General features: G+C 38.0%; 2 protein-coding genes across 5 annotated transcripts; one reads left to right on the forward strand and one right to left on the reverse strand.

Annotated features, from left to right (window-relative positions):
* Window positions 1–2,193: 2,193 nt before the first annotated feature.
* On the reverse strand, window positions 2,194–14,868 carry cnpy3 (canopy FGF signaling regulator 3). The gene is made up of 6 exons (XM_027156539.2): window positions 14,623–14,868; window positions 13,541–13,670; window positions 13,295–13,391; window positions 11,567–11,689; window positions 10,457–10,574; window positions 2,194–3,009 (listed from the first exon to the last, which is right to left on the reverse strand). Exons 1-6 carry the CDS (start codon window positions 14,720–14,722, stop codon window positions 2,762–2,764), a joined length of 816 nt encoding a protein of 271 aa, XP_027012340.2. The 5' UTR covers window positions 14,723–14,868; the 3' UTR covers window positions 2,194–2,761.
* Window positions 14,869–17,092: 2,224 nt separating this feature from the next.
* LOC113648984 (OX-2 membrane glycoprotein-like) lies at window positions 17,093–20,427 on the forward strand. 4 transcript variants are annotated; one of them, XM_047803440.1, is made up of 5 exons: window positions 17,093–17,245; window positions 17,866–18,204; window positions 18,581–18,877; window positions 19,003–19,107; window positions 20,390–20,427. In XM_047803440.1, exons 1-5 carry the CDS (start codon window positions 17,206–17,208, stop codon window positions 20,395–20,397), a joined length of 789 nt encoding a protein of 262 aa, XP_047659396.1. In that variant the 5' UTR covers window positions 17,093–17,205; the 3' UTR covers window positions 20,398–20,427. The 4 variants fall into 4 exon arrangements, with proteins under 4 accessions (XP_047659396.1, XP_027012339.1, XP_027012338.1 ...); XM_027156538.2 differs by lacking the exon at window positions 20,390–20,427 and adding an exon at window positions 19,810–20,096 and having other exon boundaries at window positions 19,003–19,111; XM_027156537.2 differs by lacking the exon at window positions 20,390–20,427 and adding an exon at window positions 19,810–20,096.
* Window positions 20,428–21,921: the final 1,494 nt, after the last annotated feature.

Genomic DNA, 21,921 nt, shown 5'->3' on the forward strand with positions numbered 1-21,921 from the left:
ATTCTCTTTTTGAAACAGGCAAAGAAAAACATTCAAATTATGAATATACCATAAAACACACACACACACAGAGACACACACACACACACACACACACACACACACACACACACACACACACACACACACCTAGTAATAAATATTACGATTGTCAATAGCTTTGAATCAATTTGGTACCTAAGGTACAATTTCTCAACACAGAACTATTTTTCACATGTACAGATTAGTGTTTTAGAAATTGAACAAGATTTCTATGTAAATCTCCCTGACATATTTTTCAGTATAGGGAACCTTTTAGTCAGAGAGGTTAAGGGAAGAGAGACTTAAAGAGTATAGCCCCTAGGCATGTTGAAGAATACGAGTAAAAATCTAGGCCTGCACTGGACACAAACATTGCTCTAGACCAGTTTCTATGTCAGGCCTTCTATGTCTCCTCAGGCAAAGAAATAAGCAGCAAACAACAATCGGAGAGCAGACAAAAGTAATGCAGGTTAATTGGGGCATGGGAAACATTACAAAATAGACTCTTATAGTATAAAGAGGAAATGTGAAAGGAGATATAATGGATGCATGGAACACCTCCACAACTGTTTATATCATGGGTTGAATGGTGTTTTTGAACCTTCTTAATAATCAGAGAAATAATCTGAAAAACATAGAACCAGGATGACTCTCTAAAAGATGAAAATATTTTTACATAATACTGTGATCAAATAAATTAAGAGATTTTTGTTGACTTTTGACAAATACTGTAATATGCTGCTAATGTAAGAAATAAATTGCATAAATAAATGAGTCAATATAAGTCACAGACATCACGTGTTCTTCTGTTGAACATCATGGGGAATGTAAGATATCTCCCCAATAAGATAGTCAGGGGCATTGGCATAACACCAGAGGGAATACTGGCAATGTAGCATCATGCTGCTGTTTATCAACATGCTAATCTGAATATACACATGTACACAGAGCAGTCTCTACTACAGAGCAGTTTCTACTACAGAGCAGTCTCTACTACAAAGCACCCTCCAGAGGCCAACAACATGACCTCAACAAGCAGCAAAGTTCCTGCAAGAGCCCAGGGACATGGCCTCCTAAATCCAGCTCACGCCTGAGGCTGAATAGTTTTTTTGACATTTCGACAACATTATGAGGTTGAGAATAAAGGGAAGTCAAAAGAAGACCAGGTATTGACGGTGACAGTTCTAACTCACTGGTTAGGATGTTGGACTATTGATCAGAAGGTTGTGTGCTGTAAACCCACTGCTGCTGCTCCCTTGAGTAAGGCCCCGGACACTCAACTGGTACGTTGTATAAATAAAATGGAAAAATGTATAAATGTAAATTGAGTGTTATGGGATACTATTTGCATGCTTGCACACACACCTTTACATGTCATCCAATAAAACCAACTAGCCTCCACAGCCTCCTAGTCAACCAAAAGTCTCTCATCATGTGTCTTGAAATTCACACAAAAAGCAATGGTTTGGTACCTTGTTGGACACAGATCTCAGCATGGATGCAGCTCATCAGCGAAAAGTAAAATCCCAGCAAAACTGAACTGCTTGCTTAGTTGTACAAAGTGGTACAGTACATTTCAGCATTTCAGAAGTTGACAAATGTCATAGAAAGTGGTCATTTTGGCTAATGGAACACTTCTGCAGCTGCCTAACAATGCCACATAAATTAAAGCAAAATTAATCCATACTTTTTCCATCCACAATGTCAAATTATACAAGCATGTTCACTTTTGCCAGTAAGTTATTGTAATTTATTATTTTTCTTAAGTTGCTGAGTGTTCTTTTGATTGTTTGTGCGTTTTTAATTTTTTACTGAGGTTGAAAACAAGTTCTGACATTTATAGTGAGTTCATTTCTGCAGATCACAAAAGCTTGCTATTTTAACAGCAGACTTTAATTATCCATTGCAAGTGTATTTATTTTTCATCACCCCTCAAACTGGTTTAACTAACCAAAAGTCACAGATTTTCTGTTGTCTATATTTTCTGTTGATGTGTGCCATGGATTAACTACTCCAATTATAACACAGCAGTTTATTTTCAAGGCACATATTTACCATAACATTTAACAGCATACAATCATATATTGTCCAGTTATCAATATTTATTGTATATCAAAACCACAAGCCGTCTCTACCAGTAAAATACTATTCACAGATATCAGCCTTCAAAAATGCAATATTTATAATATTTTATTCGCTCCTAAAGTACAACACACCGACTTTAATAATAGCAGCATGTCATAACCAGGGCACTGACTTTAAAAAAAAAGCATATAGGAAGCATCCAAAGTAACACTGACACACTAATACATACAGAAAAATGACTGACCTGAAGTTGTGATTGCATTATTCAAAGGTTTTTAGTTCACAGCACAAGAATAAGAATTAAATAATGATACAACTATGCATCTAAAATAAACTGTTCAAATCTAAAGAGGTTCTCATATGCAATAATAAACTGTATAAAGTCATTATCTGAAACACAATGTTTTCAATGATTTACAAGTCATTAACACTTCAGTGACTCCCAATTAACATCCTGGTCTCTTCACATTAATAACAGCATTCTGATGGAGAAATAAAATGAGAGGAAAAATTCCACCCTAAACTTGGACCTTACCTTATCTGAATGGAAAAGATAAACTTTTGCAAAATCAATCAATCAATCAATCAATCAATCAATCAATCCAGAAGATGTAACACAATTTGTGGCAAACCTTTCAGACTTAATTTAGACAGTTCAGAGTTCAGTTCTGTTCTGATGAACACCCCTCTGTGTCTCTTCATCTGACGTCTGCCGGGCTTCTTCCATTTTCTGCTTGTCACTGTGTTCACCAAGCGGCTTACTTTTCTTTTTCTTTACCTTTTTCTCCTTGTTCTGGTTATGCTCACCACCTTTGGCCTTCTTTTTGCTTTTCTTTTTCTTTTTGTCTTGTGCAATGGCTGCAGGTTCTCCTTTCATCCCAACCCAAGTTTCTTGTAGACACGCTTCATGTAAACAAAAAGAGAGGGTTATGCATTTACTTTTAAAGGAACACCTTATTTTAGAATTCTATCTATCTTAATTTTGCATGCTGGATTACATCTTGTAGCACAAATGTGACATAATGGTGGGTGATTTTCATTTTAAGTGAAAGACACACTGGCAAATGCAAACGTGAAGTAAATCAAATACAAGAAAATACAAAACAGAAACTTTTGAGCTTTGCAAATAACTTGCAAATGTACAAAAATAAAAAGACATTGGGCCTTATTTATCAATATTTGTTTAAACCTGTGTGTGAATGTTTGCATAAGCCAAACCAAACTAAAATATTCCATCAGATTTACAAAAGTTTAGTGAAAATCAGCCATGAATTATCAGGCAAACACACAGTCCAGCTGATTTGTACTTGATCAAGCACACAAAACTCGCCTGAAAAACTCTCAACTCTCAAAGTTGAAGTAAAATGACCTACTGTAGCCATGACACAGAGAAACTGATCCTTACATCTTTTCTATTATTATTCAAAGCAAAGTTTTTTGGTTACTCTTGGTCAGAAATGTCTTGCACCCACCCCAATGCCTTATTTAAAAGTTATTATTATTTAAAAGTGTTTGCTGGAAGAATATAGCAATATTAGATGAGAAAATGTAAAGTAACTGAACAGCATGTATTCTCCAACCTCATCAGGTATTTAGAAGAAAACTTACGAGCTGTTATCTTGGCAAAGGGAGGGAGCATAAAAACATAACTAAAAGGGTGCCTTTAGTTGTGACGCGCATTCAACAAAGTTATATTTTAAACTGTGTTGGAATTTGTTTGATATCCATGAGAGCAGATAATTGTTCAGATTTTTTTAACAAAAGATCAAAAGGTTAAACAAAAAAAAGCTATTTTTTTACAGGTCCTTTGCTTATATTTTATGGAATAAAAACACTGTCAATAATAATCGTACGTAATTCAAAGCATTTGCGTGTAAATTTGAATTTTGCGGAGTTGGATCCCAAAATCTACGGCCACGACAGTTTGCAGATTTTGTGTGTTTGTTCAAATACAACTCCAAAATGTATGACTATGACAGTTTACACACACAATGCTTGTTTTCACAACACCTCTTTTTCACACACGAAAACGGTCTGTGAAACAACTGTCAAAAATACGTCATCACGTTCACAGGCATTACTATCCGAGGGAAGATGAATCAATTCCACGAAGTGCACATGCGCCCCACCCTCTTTTAAACCACTGGTGCCGAAATGGCGGATCAGCAGCCAAACGCTCACTCATCGTCAGTGTTGTATAAAGTAGTAGAAAGCAATACTTGAGTAAAAGTACAAGTATCGTACTAGAAAAATACTTTGGTAGAAGTGAAAGTCACCTTTAGAATATTACTCAAGTAAAAGTCTTAAAGTATCTGATATTTACTGTACTTAAGTATCAAAAGTCATTTTCTGATATTTAATGTACTTAAGTATTTGAAGTAAAAGTAAAAAGTAAAATTTCAGTGATTTTCGGTAGGTATAAGAGCAGGGGCGGTTCTAGGGTTTCATCTTTAGGCTTTTTAGCCCTCAGTGAGAATTAAAAACAAGAAGAGTTTTATATTTTATTTTATATGACTACATAGTAAGCCAAAAGTTATGGTATTATTAAATGGCAAAAGTGGACACCAAAATTTTATGCATGATGTAATGCTGCCAGTCTTGAATCAAATCGGTTCATGTATGTGTGCATTCTCTACAAACAGTGCGTCCAATGAATGCAGTCATTAATAAACTAATATTCACAAAGACCAAATTAATAAATGTTATTTTTATTTAGTATTGTATGGATTGTTTGCATTAATATTTTGTTTGTGCTACAACTCTGGTGATAAGAATAGTGACATTTCACTGCTTTTGGTTGCTGTATTTGCAGCTTTCCGATTAACGTTATACATTAACGCCTCCAGCTCTGACTGCGTGTGCACGCTGCGCGTACCTGTACCCGTACAGCGTGCGGAGCTGCGTAATGCAATCTAGGAGCAGTGATACACCAAACCTCCCTTATTGCAGTCACACATTTCTTTTGATTTTATTTTGTAGTAACGACGATGCTTAGTGGAAATATAACGAGTAAAAGTATACATTTTATCTAGGAAATGTAGTGGAGTAAAAGTGAAAGTTGACATAAATTTAAATAGCATAGTAAAGTACAGATACGTGACATTTCTACTTAAGTACAGTAACAAAGTGTTTTTCCTCCGTTACATTACAACACTGCTCATCGTCTCAGGTAAGTTGGTTTTTCCTTCCAAATTCGGACATGTTTAAGGGTTAGTTATCACTAATAACAGAGAGGAGTAATATTACAGAGATAGGTTAACTATAGTAAGTAAGATTAGCTCTCAGAGAAAGGTTACATTAGGTGCTTAAAGAATACAGCTGTTTAGGAGGTCATCACTGCAGTCTGTAGCGTGATGAGATAGGCCTACATAAAAGAATTAGCAATTTTAAGTGTTAACTTACTAACATCTGTGTACATGCACTGGAATACACAGGTCATGCAATATGTGTTCACTGCTTAAGTGTTAAAGTCATATTTTATTGTTTATCAGGTTCCATTAGGTGACATCTTGCACTCAGCCCAGAATCTGGTGTCGATGTTGACCAACACCTTAAGTGTTGGACAACAGAAAATGGGGAACGTATTTTTGACAGTTGTTTCGCAGACCGTTTTCGTGTGTGAAAAAGAGGTGTTGTGAAAACAAGCGTTGTTTGTGTAAACTGTCATAGTCGTACATTTTGGAGTTGTAACACACACACACACACACACAAAATCTCGTATCTGTAAACTGTCGTGGCCGTAGATTTTGGGATCCGCAAAATTAAAATTTACACACAAATGCTTTGAATTACGTACGATTATTATTGACAGTGTTTTTATTCCACAGTATTTACAGAGGGTGTAAATATCAGTGAAGGTCACTGTATGTGATCAAGGTGTTTGAGTTACTTTACTTATGCATAACTTTGCTCTCACTCTGGAGAATGAGCAGTATTAACTTTTTATAAATAGGATTTTCATGAATGCCAAATGAATGCCCCTCCTTGAACCGCCACCTTATTGTGGTGGAGGGGTTTGCGTGCCTGAATGATCCTAGGAGCTATGTTGTCTGGGGCTTTTTGCCCCTGGTAGGGTCTCCCAAGGCAAACAGGTCCTGGGTGACAGGCCAGACAAAGAGGGGTTCAAAAAAAACCCCTTATGAGAAAATTTAAAACAAGGTCCGTGATGTCGCCCGGTAAGGCGCAACCGGGGCCCCGCCCTGGAGCCAGGCCCGGGGTTGGGGCTCGCATGCGAGCGCCTGGTGGCCGGGTCTTGCCCCACGGGGCCCGGCCGGGCTCAGCACGAAAGAGTGACGTGGGGCCGATCTCCTGTGGGCCCACCACCTGCAGGAGAAACCGTAAGTGGCCGGTGCAATGTGGATTGGGTGGCAGTCGAAGGCGGGGGCCTTGGCGACCCAATCCCCAGACACGGAATCTGGCACTAGGGACATGGAATGTCACCTCGTTGGGGGAAAGGAGCCTGAGCTGGTGCGGGAGGTTGAGAGATACCGAATAGATATAGTTGGGCTCACCTCCACACACAGCTTGGGCTCTGGAATCCAACTCCTTGAGAGAGGCTGGACTCTCTACTGCTCTGGAGTTGCCCATGGTGAGAGGCGGCGGGCTGGTGTGGGCTTGCTCATAGCCCCCCAGCTCAGCAACCATGTGTTGGAGTTCACCCCGGTGAATGAGAGGGTCGTTTCCCTGCGCCTTCGGGTCGGGATAGGTCTCTCACAGTTATTTGTGCTTACGGGCCAAATGGCAGTGTAGAGTACCCGACCTTCTTGGCGTGTCTGGAAGGGGTGCTGGAAAGTGCTCCGACCGGGGACTCCGTCGTTCTACTGGGGGACTTCAATGCTCACGTGGGCAGTGACAGTGACACCTGGAGGGGCGTGATTGGGAGGAACGGCCCCCCCGACCTGAACCCGAGTGGTGTTCTGTTATTGGACTTCTGTGCTAGTCACAATTTGTCCATAACGAACACCATGTTCAAGCATAAGGGTGTCCATCAGTACACATGGCACCAGGACACCCTAGGTCGGAAGTCGATGATCGACTTTGTGGTTGTTTCATCTGACCTCCGGCCGCATGTCTTGGACACTCGGGTAAAGAGAGGGGTGGAGCTGTCAACTGGTGGTGAGCTGGATCCGATGGCGGGGGAGGAAGTTGGACAGACTTGGCAGATCCAAACGTACTGTGAGGGTCTGCTGAGAACGTTTGACAGAGTCTCCGGTCAGAGAGATCTTCAACTCCCACCTCCGGCAGAGCTTCAACCAGATCCCGAGGGAGGTTGGAGACATTGAGTCCGAGTGGACCATGTTCTCCACCTCCATTGTCGACGCGGCCGCTCGGAGCTGTGGCCGTAAGGTCTCGAAGAAATTCTGGCAAACCATCCGGCGCCTCAGGAGGGGGAAGCAGTGCCCTGCCCACACTGTTTACAGTGGGAGTGGGAATCTGCTGACTTCGACTGGGGACATCCTCGGACGGTGGAAGGAATACTTCAAGGTTCTCCTCAACCCCACCGACATGTCTTCCACTGAGGAAGCAGAGGGCGGGGGCTCAGTTGTGGACTCGTCGATTCCCCAAGCTGAGGTCACTGAGGTAGTTGAGAAGCTCCTCAGTGGCAAGGCACCGGGGGTGGATGAGATCCGCCCTGAGTACCTCAAGTCTCTGGATGTTGTGGGGCTGTCTTAGTTGACACGCCTCTGCAACATCGAATGGAGGTTGGGGACAGTGCCTCTGGACTGGCAGACTGGGGTGGTGGTCCCTCTGTTTAAGAAGGGGAACCGGAGGATGTGTTCCAACTATAGGGGGATCACACTCCTCAGCCTCCCCGGAAAAGTCTATGCCAGGGTACTGGAGAGGAGAATTCGGCCGATAGTCGAACCTCGGATTCAGGAGGAACAATGCGGGTTTCGTCCCGGTCGTGGAACACTGGACCATCTCTATACCCTCGCCAGGTTGCTGGAGGGTTCATGGGAGTTTGCCCAACCAGTTCACATGTGTTTTGTGGATCTGGAGAAGGCTTTCGACTGTGTCCCTCGTGGTGACCTGTGGGGGGTGCTCTGGGAGTATGGGGTCCGGGGCCCTCTGTTAAGGGCTGTCCGGTCCCTATATGACCGGAGCAGGAGTTTGGTTCGCATTGCCGGCAGTAAGTCAGACTTTTTCCAGGTGCATGTTGGACTCCGGCAGGGCTGCCCTTTGTCACCGGTCCTGTTCATTACTTATATGGACAGGATTTCTAGGCGCAGTATGGGGCCGGAGGGAGTCCGGTTTGGGGACCACAAGATTTCGTCTCTGCTTTTTGCAGATGATGAGGTCCTGCTGGCTTCCTCAAATCAGGACCTTCAGCGTGCACTGGGACGGTTTGCAGCCGAGTGTGAAGCGGCGGGGATGAGAATCAGCACCTCCAAATCCAAGGCCATGGTTCTCAGTCGGAAAAGGGTGGCTTGCCCCCTTCAGGTTGGTGGAGAGCTCCTGCCTCAAGTGGAGGAGTTTAAGTATCTTGGGGTCTCGTTCACGAGTGAGGGAAGGATGGAGCGGGAGATCGACAGGCGGATTGGTGTATCTTCTGCAGTGATGCAGTCGATATACCGATCTGTTGTGGTGAAGAAAGAGCTGAGCCACAAGGTGAAGCTCTCTATTTACCGGTTGATCTACGTTCCTACCCTTACCTATGGTCATGAGCTTTGGGTCATGACCGAAGGGACGAGATCCCGGATACAGGTGGCCGAGATGAGTTTCCTCCGCAGGGTGGCTGGGCGCTCCCTTAGAGATAGGGTGAGGAGCTCGGTCACTCGGGAGGAGCTCAGAGTAGAGCCGCTGCTCCTCCACATCGAGAGGAGTCAGCTGAGGTGGCTCGGGCATCTGTTTCGGATGCCTCCTGGACGCCTCCCTGGGGAGGTGTTCCGGGCATGTCCAACCGGGAGGAGGCCCCGGGGAAGACCTAGGACACGCTGGAGGGACTATGTCTCTTGGCTGGCCTGGGAACGCCTCGGTATTCCCCCGGAAGAGCTAGAGGAAGTGTCTGGGGAGAGGGAAGTCTGGGCATCCATGCTTAGACTGCTGCCCCTGCGACCCGGCCCCGGATAAGCGGTAGAAGATGGATGGATGAATGGATGGATGAATGCCAAATTTCTTGGGTAAATACCAGTGTTGTAATGTAACGAAGTACAAATACTTCGTTACTGTACTTAAGTAGAAATTTCACGTATCTGTACTTTACTTCGCTATTTAAATTTATGTCAACTTTCACTTTTACTCCACTACATTTCCTAGTTAAAATATATACTTTTACTCCGTTATATTTCCACTAAGCATCTTCGTTACTCTTTACCACAAAATAAAATCAGAAGAAATGTGTGTGACTGCAATAAGGGAGGTTTGGCGAATCACTGCTCCTAGATTGCATTACGCTCCGCATGCTCTACGGAGAAGCACAGGTACGCGCAGCGTGCACACGCAGTCAGAGCTGGAGGCGTTTATCTATAACGTTAATCGGCGGAAAACAGCAAAGACGGCAACCAAAAGCAGTGAAATTTCACTATTCTTATTACCAGAGTTGGTAGCACAAACAAAATATTAATGCAATATCAATACTAAATAAAAATAACATTTATTGATTTGGTCTTTGTCTTGTGAATATTAGTTTATTAATGACTGCATTCATTGGACACACAGTTTGTAGAGAATGCACACATACATGAACTGATCTGATTCAAGACTGGCATCATTACATCATGCATAAAATTTTGGTGTCCACTTTTGCCATTTAATAATATCATAACTTTTGGCTTACTATGTAGTCATATAATATATAATATAAAACTCTTCTTGTTTTAAATTCTCACTGAGGGCTAAAACCCCTAAAGATGAAACCCTAGAACCGCCCCTGCTCTTATGCCTACCCAAACTCACTGAAATTTTACTTTTTACTTTTACTTCAGATACTTAAGTACATTAAATATCGGAAAATGACTTTTGACACTTAAGTACAGTAAATATCAGATACTTTAAGACTTTTACTTGAGTAATATTCTAAAAGGCAACTTTCACTTCTACCAAAGTCTTTTTCTAGTACGATACTTGTACTTTTACTCAAGTATTGCTTTCTAGTCCTTTATACAACACTGGTAAATACTCAAACTATTTAGAACTATAACTATTAATAAAGTACTTTTTTTAAAGAACTTTTTTATATAATATATATAATGCCTTTCACACTGAAACCTATGCAGGCCATAAATGAAATCTTTGGAAATCCTTGATCCATATTGTTCATGTTCAATATGAACATTAATCGTGTGTTTCAGGTATCTGTACATTAAATATTTTTTAATTATATGCAAAAGCTTAATGTGCTGTAACCTACATTTGTCTTGTCCTTTCAGAACATGTTTCTCACACAGGTGTATCATCAGGTCTTCCTCCTGGCTGCCTCTATACCAGTCTTCAATAACCTCTTCATACTGCTCAACCATCACATCACACTAAAGAAAAAAGAAAGTCTTACTACATTACTGTATAATCTTTTCATACACTTGCATGATGTTATTAATACAAACGTACACACAATAGCACATTCACTCACCATCCAATACAAAAATCATGGCATTACAGGTTAAGACCTTCAGTTCATTTTCACATCAAACATCAAAATGTAGATGTCTCTAAAATTTCCACAAAATTGAGTGAAAAGCAAAAGGAAAGAGTGAGAAACAGTTGTTTATAACAGAGTTCAGAGGAAAGTATATAACTCGTATCACTCTTTAGAACCCTGGGGAGCAGAAAATCTTCTCAGCATATACATAGCATCAAACTTTGAGGTGGACAGGCTGCAGCAGCAGAAAAACACATTCTGTTCCACTTCTGTCAGCCAAGAACAGAAATATGTGGCTATGGGCACAATTTTGTGGTCTTTAACAGTCTAGGTGTGCTGAATCTCTGCTCATGACGACATCTGATACCTGCTCTGAGAGAAGTGGAACCTGATGTCATCATCTGCTGTTGTAGTCCATCCACCTCAAGATCTGATGTGCTGTACTTTCTAAGATATTTCTTGTCACTGTGGCTGTAAAGAGCACTTATTTGAGTTAGTCTTACTGTCAATACAAAGCAGTGTGGTCATTCTCCAGTGATCTCACTCATGCAGACCCTCCACTCACAGGGTGTGTTTTTGTTTCTTGCACCACTCTGTATAAATTAAAGACTGTAGTGTGTGAAGTTAAAAGGAGATCATCGGTTTTTCTCAAACCCTGGTACCATCCACCAAGCCATGGTTAAAGTCACTGTAATGACATTTTCCCATTCTGATGTTTGATGTGTTCATTATCAGTGTTGTTGCGTTGTGTCGCTGCCACATGATGGGCAGATTAGTGAACTACATGAATGTTTAGTTGTAGAAGTGTTCCTAATAAAGTGAATCCATCGTGTACAGTTTTGGTCATTTTTACATTTACTCTTATCTTTGTTTCCTGCATACCTGTTTCTTGAGGTCAGCTACTTCAGCACTTGTCTCATTCCACAGCTCATAGGGAATGTCCATAACAACCTTCACGCCTTTGTGGACCAGGTTATGCAAGGTGGAAAAGGTCTCAGACATCCCCTGTGCACGAGGGAAGATCAGATCACGGTGTACTAAACGTCAAACATTCCCTCATACAATAACAAACCTGCTAGACACAGACATACTATAAACAATTTATTTTTAGCTACAAAATATAAAATAAAAATAATAAAAAGTACAAACACCTGTTCAAACACTCCAGTTCAAAAGTACAAACACTTGCTTGCACATTAAGGAAAAATTGATCAGTTTAAAATTGATATTTTTATAAAGAATAAAGTTGAATTAAAGTGAATTGTACTTGTGTGTTAATCTACCCGGTCTTCCTTTTGGCATTTTGGATTATCGGTTAATAAATGTTCTTACAGTTATTGTTGCTGCAGGACACTTTTTACTTTATGGTTTATTTTTTAGATAAATATAAAACTACTTTTCACTTTACTCCCCAATGAAAAACCACTGGGGAATCAAACGTCTGCTCTCCAGTGAGTAAACTATAGAGATCCACATAAATTATATAGAGTACGTCATTTCGTTTTTGGATCATTCATTGGGATTTTTATTATTAATCAATCATACAGAACCACAGTGGTAGAGTAATTCATAATCTTTTGTTAACGGTGAGATATTTTTTCTTTGTCATTTTTAAGACAGTGGATTTTTTTGGATTTTTGCATATTTTGTAAAGTTTATGCAGAAAGGGAATTTGACTGAATACCCGAATGTTTTCATATTCAGTTCACTTGTCTTTGGAAAGCACTTTTTACAATGTACACTGTCATAAAGCAGTTTTAAAGAGACATAAATTCATTGTATATTTATTTTAAATTGATAAATTTATCCCTAATGGTTATCACAACATGGCAAGGAAGAAACTCCCAGAGATGATAACAGGAAGAAATCCTTAGAGGAGCCTGACTCAAAAGAAAACAGATCTTCATCTGGGTGAAAGTGAATAATGTGATTATAAATTATTTTCCTTATATAACTGTGTACTATATGGTCAATAAGTGCAATTCTATAACCAGGAAATTCATTTTAGTTCAAACATAAAATCTATTACCGTTGTATCTGTTCACTGATTTACACTTAAGTGCAATGTTATATTTGTGTGATTGTATAATTAAACAACTTTTACAGATAAATATTATTATATATTAAATAACTATATACTTTTGTAATATTTCTTCTATTGTAAAGAGTTTGTTGTTACACATTACTGAGCAACCAAAAAAAAACAATAAAATATTTGATAATTACAATCCTAATTAAACTACAGATCAAATCACTGTTTATTTAAAATGACTGCAACTGTTATAAATCATATATTTATTATTAACGTTAATATTATTAGTATTATGTCAATAATACCAAGAGTAGGTAGTGTTTCTTATGGTGCTGACTGGAACCGTATTATTATTATAAGACCACTAGTCTAGGTTGTTTTGGGATTGAGTTTATTTTGCAATGGGTTTGTGTTTTAATATTTGGAGAACATTTTGGACATAAAGTGTATTCGCTTAATACGAACTCTCAGAAACACAATAAAAGGATGTGTTTTGGTAAATTGCTTGTTTCAACAGAGAGATGTAAACCAAATGTGATGCCAAATCAGATCAGTTACAGCAGTTGTGTGTCAGTCACCTTTGCAAATCGATTGCTGCCATCTCTCTCTTTGTGCAAGTTGTACTGCAGAATCCTTGAACATACGCTTTCCATTACCTCTATTAACCGAATGTCACTAGAACACACACACACACACACACACACACACACACACACACACACACACACACACACACACACACACACACACACCTGAGTGATTTAAAAGCCTTCACATTTTATTATTAGAATCATTTGGTTTGTTATGAAAACATTAATTCTTACGATTTGACATATTTAATCGGTGCTGCTGCTCCTTTATCGTCCAAGAAACGGTAGTTTGTATCGATCACTTCTTTCGTTTTCCCCGTTTCGTCTAATGCAGATTTCATCTCAATGCTCAGAAATTTACACACTGTAAAATAGAGTTAAACACTGAATGTAGTGACACACAGAGTTAAACACTGAATGTAGTGACACACAGAGTTAAACACTGAATGTAGTGACACACAGAGTTAAACACTGAATGTAGTGACACACAGAGTTAAACACTGAATGGAGTGACACACAGAGTTAAACACTGAATGGAGTGACACACAGAGTTAAACACTGAATGGAGTGACACACAGAGTTAAACACTGAATGGAGTGACACACAGAGTTAAACACTGAATGTAGTGACACACAGAGTTAAACACTGAATGTAGTGACACACACACAGTTAAACACTGAATGTAGTGACACACACAGAGTTAAACACTGAATGTAGTGACACACAGAGTTAAACACTGAATGTAGTGACACACAGAGTTAAACACTGAATGGAGTGACACACACACAGTTAAACACTGAATGGAGTGACACACACACAGTTAAACACTGAATGGAGTGACACACACACAGTTAAACACTGAATGGAGTGACACACACACAGTTAAACACTGAATGTAGTGACACACACACAGTTAAACACTGAATGTAGTGAAACACAGTTAAACACTGAATGTAGTGACACACACACACAGTTAAACACTGAATGTAGTGACACACACACAGTTAAACACTGAATGTAGTGACACACAGAGTTAAACACTGAATGTAGTGACACACAGAGTTAAACACTGAATGTAGTGACACACAGAGTTAAACACTGAATGTAGGGACACCTGCACAGATATTTATAAAAAGTCCTTTAAAGAGGAAGCAGTTAAATATTAACTCTCACTTCTCCTTCTGAACTGATCACAGCTGCATGACAACCTTCTCAGGATTATCTCTCAGTATTTGGAGGTAAAACTAACACACTAAATAAAATCTCTCTCTCTATATGATGGTATTAAATAATCCAGGGAACTGAACTGAACCCACCTTCACATTTATTCGGTAAATGCACCCAGTCGTCGTCTTCACTTCTGCGAGCCGCTTGTGTACTTACAAAGATTAATGCGATAAAAATAAACAAATTCATTTCAAACTCATTAATATAATTATTTTAACTACAAACAGGATAAATAAGACGTTTTGTAGCCGAACTAGCTCCTGTTTTCTCGCTAGCCGTTTCCCTAAACAGACCTGCTACACATCTGACCAATCAGAGTAAAAGAAGTGGCAGCGCAGACAGAAAATCGCGGGAGTTCTCGCGAGATTTATGTAAAGTTTATTTGTCACCATAGGAACGAATGTTTCTTTTCGTGGTCAGATCTCGATAAATTACCGTAAGTAGAATTCCGAATTTTCCGACTGCAATCAATTGTCGGGAAAATATTTTCTTTGCCCTGTTCTTTTTCATAGAGGCCGTGCATTATTTATTTTTTTCTTTATTTATTGTTTTATCTGGATATAAAAGTTGTTTTTTTAATTTTCACGACTTAATACTCGAAATAGCATCTCGTAATCTCGACATAACTTCTCGTAATTTCGACATAACTTCTCATAATCTCAACATATCTCTTAATCTCGACATATTTCAAATTGATTTATTTTATTTTTAAACTGTAAATTGTCCTTTATTATTCGTGCTTTATTTGATCTTTTATATATTGTATTGTCACTTTATTTTCATCTTGTCTTCTTTAGTGACACTTTATTTTTATAAAATTTTCTTTGAGCTCTGTCTATCATCAAGATGCTTATTTTATCTTATCTTAAGATGGCAAAATTATTTCGTTTTTTTGTTTGTTTGTTTTTGTTCTAATTAATTTCATAACGGAGGTTGGGGAGGGAATAAAAGCATATAGTTATCTATAGTTATATAGTTATACTTATGTAACATCAGTGATAATATGAATTAAATTCTGTGCCATGAAACTGACAAAGCTCTGACAAAACACTCCATCATAACGTCAAAAAAAGTCTCCTCACAAAAGGCGTCTCTGTGCCAATGACTGTATGCTGTTCATTCTGATACAACAAGATGCATTTGTTTATTATGAGGCTTAGTTTGTGGCAGAGCATCTAGCATACAAGCCAGTATACTGTATGAGACTACAACTGTATATGAGGCCATAGGATTGATAATATGTTAATGTCAATGATCATGTGAATATAATATAATTATATTAATCATATAATATATCATTTTTATCACAGCTGTAAAGAAAACTAATGAAAATCTTCTAATTTCATAAGGCAACTGTACAGTGGTATAATTATTGTAATTAAACACACAATCTTGTTAAAAGAAAATTGATTATATAATATACTACATTTTTGTTTTGATGTCATGACTTACAGTATGTACGAATAGCAGTACCGCCAATGTAAAATGACTATAGACATTCCTGCCCCATGTTAATGTAATCTTTCACCAAGCACTTTAATTTTTTTAAATAGATAGATGTGATCTGATTTGCTAGTGATTGTGAATGAATGTCTGCATATTTGTGAAACCCTGATCTGAATCACATTCTCTGCCTGCTGCTCACATGACTAAACGTAACTTACTGGAACTAGAACGTTGCATTAGTGTCAGTGATTAGGAAAGGAAGTAAATATGTGAATTTCCTGTTGTTTGTGGCTTACAGTAACAAGGGTCACATGTCAATCCAATACAGAAGGTCATTCCAGTCAGTCCAGATATCTGTTCCCTAGAATGTGGGTGTCTTTCCTTTGTGATTACTGTAAGACTTGAGCTGTAGTTTCTTGATGTTATTAGAAAACAACTGATATTGATACAATCTGATACCTGGAAAGTCCTGGGCATATATGGTACTACACAACCCTGATTAAACTCCCAGAAAAAAATCCCCTGAAAATAAGTCGGGCTTATGCATGCTCTGGAAAATACCACAGAGTCATAGTGTTTTAGTTTTACTTCTTCTCTCAATATCTGTGAGGTATGATACAACTTTAAGTTTTACCCTCTCTTTCATGATAACAACAAAGTAGCATATGTATTATCTGTGTAAATATATTGTATATCTGTTTATTATTGACAGACTCTGTAGAATTGTCACCTAATAGCCCCGGGTCTGTTTCAATCAGCATTGTTTACTGTTGTTGTTGAAATGTTCACGTTGCTTGTACATGTTTCCCGGGGTCTTCAGGTACTGTAGGTGGACTGGCTAAGCTAAATAACTCACAAAGAAAATGCATGCTCTTAGGTTCCTTGACAGCTGTAAATTTTATTTAGTAATCTTTCAGTAGCTATTTAACTAGTACAGTATTTGACAGCTACGCAAATGAATATTTATAGCATTCATCCTGAAATCTTTGTTTTCAGTAATGACAGGTGTTTGTTTGTTTGTTTGTTCTGTGACTCATGAAGATGAACCAATACCACTAGTCTTCCCAGTAGAATGGATTCATACAACATACTGGCAAATACTGTTTGGGATTTTCCTAAACAGCTGAGTCTCGCTGAGTCATAGCTTTCAGTTTTAGTTCTTATATAGTGTTCAGGCATCAGCTTGTCTTTAGTTTTAGAGTTAATGTGTGCAAAGAACTAACACAATGCTGGATTATTCTGTTTTCGTAAACCTGCTTACACTGGGTATTTATGATTTTATAAAATACTTAATTGTTATATACCAAGCTAAATGTATACTTATACTTATTATTATTATTATTATTATTATTATTATTATTATTATTATTATTATTATTATTACTGTTGTTGTTGTTGTTCATGATGATGATGATGATGATGTATAAAGTAGTGTATATGTATTATTTATTTTCTTATGTAATAATATGTATTATTTATTTTCTTAAACCTGCTTACATTGGGTATTTATGATTTTATAAAGTACTTAATTGTTATACCAAGCTAAACGTATACTTATTATTATTATTATTATTATTACTGTTGTTGTTGTTGTTCATGATGATGATGATGTTGTTGTATAAAGTAGCGTATATGTATTATTTATTTTCTTATGTAATAATATGTATTATTTATTTTCTTAAACCTGCTTACATTGGGTATTTCTGATTTTATAAAGTACTTAATTGTTATACCAAGCTAAACGTATACGTATTATTATTATTATTATTATTATTATTATTATTATTATTATTATTGTTCTTGTTAATGATGATGATGATGATGATGATGATGATACTATTTAATGTAGCATATGTGTATTATATTAATCGTGCGTTGTCCCACAGTTCTGTCCGCGGGGATACTAAAAAGAGAGGATGTAAAAGTGTCACTAGGGGAAGATGCGACATTTTCGTGCGAACGTCCGGGCGCCAATGGAGTAAAGCAGGTTATATGGCAGCAGCACAGAGATGACACCTTGCGCAATATGGTCACTTTCACCGAGCGCTCTAAACCCCAGGTGGACGATGCCTTTGTCGGCAAAGTGAACGTCGTCTTGGCGTCAATCCAAACAACTACTATCGTGATAAAGAACGTGACCTTCGCAGATGAAGCCTGCTATGTCTGTACCTTCAGTGTTTATCCGTCTGGAACCGAGAGGGAGACATCATGCCTCACTGTACATGGTATGTTCTCATGAATTATACGGACAGAGTGTTTACAAAGTTCATAGAATCTAAAAATGTTTAATCTAAAGAAGGTGTAAAATCCCAACGACTAGCTGAAGGGACTCAGACTCTGGAATAAGAATATAATTTAAAAAATAATTGTTTAATTTGTATATTTTATTATTTAATATATAATTAAATAATATATTTATTTGCCTTTTATTTCAATTGTAATGAAACAAATGATTATGTACTATGATATATCATATATAAAGGGACACACTACAGAATTATTAGCAACATTTTTCTTTTATTTTCTTTATTTTTATTTCTTTTCTATTATTTTGAACCAAAATAGAATGTGTCCGTTATTGAATTTATTATCTGAATGCAGGTTTATCAGAAGTCACATCACAGTTTTCGGGTAAACAAAAGGACAAGGACTTTGTTGTCTCTTGCTCAGCCTCTGGTAAACCTAAACCAGTGATCAGCTGGTGGTCTGAAGAGGAAGAACTGCGTGATTACTCAGCAGAGACTTCCATAGTACACAATGAAGACAGTACAGACACAACTACAAGCAACCTCACAATTCCCCATTTAAAATTCGGTGGAAAATACGTGAAATGTTTGGCTAAAAGTGGCAATACAGAGAGGAATATAAACATTATTGTGGATCAACCGATAGATAAAGGTAAGAGCAATGTTCAATACATGTTTTGTAAAATAAAAAAAACTCAGTTTCCCACTTATTATTTCCCACATTTTGACAATCATTTCCATGTAAATTAGTAACAATTAATTTTTTCCTCTTTTTAGAGACTCCAGTGGCATCCAGATATTACATTTTGTCTGCTGTCGTCATGATCAGCTGTGCTATCGTTGTTACCAGTTGTGTTATTATTTTTCACCGAAATCAGAGAAGTAGGTACTGTAGCAGGACATTTCTTAGTCATTTGAGCATCTTGTGATTTTTTTATATGGTTATGATGATCACTGAAAGCTGAACTATATTGAACTAGTGTTAAATTGAAAAGAAACAGCAAACTCTCCATGAATAATTCCGGTAAAAAGCATTTTTGCACATGACCTATAATTCAGACATGAAAACAAACTTTGTTCTGTCTGATAAATACAGTCACATGTTCTCTATTCTTTATAGTCTGACAAAATTATTCTTATATTTGTAGAATAATTATAATTAAATTGAGAATTGATCAGCCTGATTTTAATCATTGCTTGACTGCAAAAAAATCTGTTTGCATATCCAGATTTGTTTAGTCCTTATTAATTAACTGTTAATTAAAAGAAAAATATTTACATTTGATGCCATTTACCACAATCAGTATACTGATATACTGATATACTGATATAGTATTTATTAAAATAATATGCTGCTTGGGGCATAGAAAAAAGCTAGCTAGCTGTTTTCACATTTCTGTGTCTCCCGTGCTGAATGTTAGGATAGATGAGTATTTATTTTATTTAATCTTTTCCCCCTTGAGCTGTGGTTTGAACAGGAGAACTAACAGAGCTATTTGTAATTAAACCTATGTACTGTATAACCTTTTTCCTATATTGTATTATGAGCTTCCTTGTAATTGAATCTTATCATATTTTTTGCAGAACATGAAAAACACCTTATTGAGATCATCTGATATCAAAACTTTAATGTATTCTGGCCATTATGCTGTATGAGGTCATTGGAAAACAGCTGGAAACTAAAGATTGATTATATTGTGTTCCAAACTTTACCTGGAATCGAAAGCACTTTATTCACAGAAAGCAGTCCAAGCATATTTATTAACAAATGGATTTATTTTTGTTAAATTATTTTCGTATCGTTTCACTGGATATTTAAATGTAAATATATTTAAATAAATAAATTATGATGTGTGTGAATATGTAACTAATCTTTGATGTCCATCAATATCTTTATCTAAATTGGATCATTTGCATGAAGAGGTCATGGTCTTATATATATGGGAAGTGGTAGCTACTGAGTGGAAGGTCATGAGTTAAAACCTCAGGGCAAGCAATCTGCTACCCCTGAGCAAGGCCTTTCACCCTCAATTGCTCAGCTTTATAATTGAGATAAATATGCATCTATATATAATACACACATATATACACATGCAGTATCTCACAGAAGTGAGTACACCCCATACATTTTTGTAAATATTGTATTATATCTTTTCATGATCAGCTCTGTGATGTTGTCATGGAGGAGAGGAAGAAGACTCCAGTGGCAACCTGTGACGCTCTGGTGAACTCCATGCCCAAGAGCAGTGCTGGAAATTAATGGTGGCCACACAAAATATTTAAACTTCATATATTTCTTAAATATTGGCCCATTTTTTACATTTTCACTTAGGGGTGTACTCACTTTTGTGGCCAGCGGTTTAGACATTAATGGCTGTGTGTTGAGTTATTTTGATGAGATAGCAAATTTACACTGTTATACAAGCAGTACACTCACTACTTTACATTGTAGCACAGATATATTAAAATATTTGCAAAAATGTGAGGTAATACCCAGTGACACTGCAGTAATATATATATAAAATATATATATAATATATATAAATTCAGTATCTCACAGAAGTGAGTACACCCCTAGTTTGTCGCTCCTCAGACCACAGTTCACTGCTGCTGACTGGGAGCACATCACAAACCTTCAATATATATAAAACTTACACACACAACTGTGCAAAAGTTTCAGGCAGGTGTGAAAAAAATGCTGAAAACAAAGAATGCTTTAATAAATGGGAGTGTTAAACATTTATTTTCATAAATGAACAAGATGCAGTGAATGGACAAAAGAGAAATTTAAATCAAATCAATATTTGGTGTGATGCCCTTTGCCTTCAAATCAGCAGCAATTCTTCTAGGTGCACTTGCACACAGTTTTTGAAGGACTCAGCTTGTAGGTTGTTCGTGGAGAACTAACCACAGATCTTCTGTGGATATAGGCTCTCTCACATCCTTCTGTCTCTTCTTGTAATTCCAAACACACTCGATGATGTTAAGATCAGGGATCTGTGGGAGCCATGCCATCACTTCCAGTACTACCTGTTCTTCTTTACGCTGAAGATAGTTCTTAATGACTTTGGCTGTATGTTTGGGGTTGTTTTCCTGCTGCAGAATAAATTTGTGGCCAAACATACATACCTGATGGTATTACATGATGGATAAGTATCTGCCTGTATTTCTCAGCATTGAGAACACCATCCTGACCAAATCTCCAACTCCATTTGTGGAAATGCAACCCCAAATGTTCAAGGAACCTCCACCATGCTTCACTGTTGCCTGCAGACACTCATTATTGTATCACTCTTCAGCCCTTCGACAAACAAACTGCTTTCTGTTACAGCCAAATATTCCAAACTTTGACTCATCAGTCCAGAGCACCTGCTGCCATTTTTCTGCACCCCAGTTCCTATGTTTTTGTGCATACTTGAGTCTCTTGGCCTTGTTCCCATGTCGGAAGTATGGCTTTTTGGCTGCAACTCTTCCATGAAGACCACTTCTGGCCAGACTTCTCCAAACAGTAGATGGGTGTACCTGGGTCCCACTGGTTTCTGCCAGTTCTGAGCTGATGGCACTGCTGGACATCTTCCGATTCTGTGTCTACGATTCTTAACGTTGCCCGTTTCTTTGTGCTTCTTCAAAAGAGCTTGAACAGCACATCTTGAAAACCCCAATCTGCTTTGAAATCTTTGTCTGGGAGAGACCTTG

This window comes from Tachysurus fulvidraco, chromosome 18 (genome assembly GCF_022655615.1).
Source record: "Tachysurus fulvidraco isolate hzauxx_2018 chromosome 18, HZAU_PFXX_2.0, whole genome shotgun sequence".
Taxonomy (NCBI): Eukaryota; Metazoa; Chordata; class Actinopteri; order Siluriformes; family Bagridae; genus Tachysurus; species Tachysurus fulvidraco.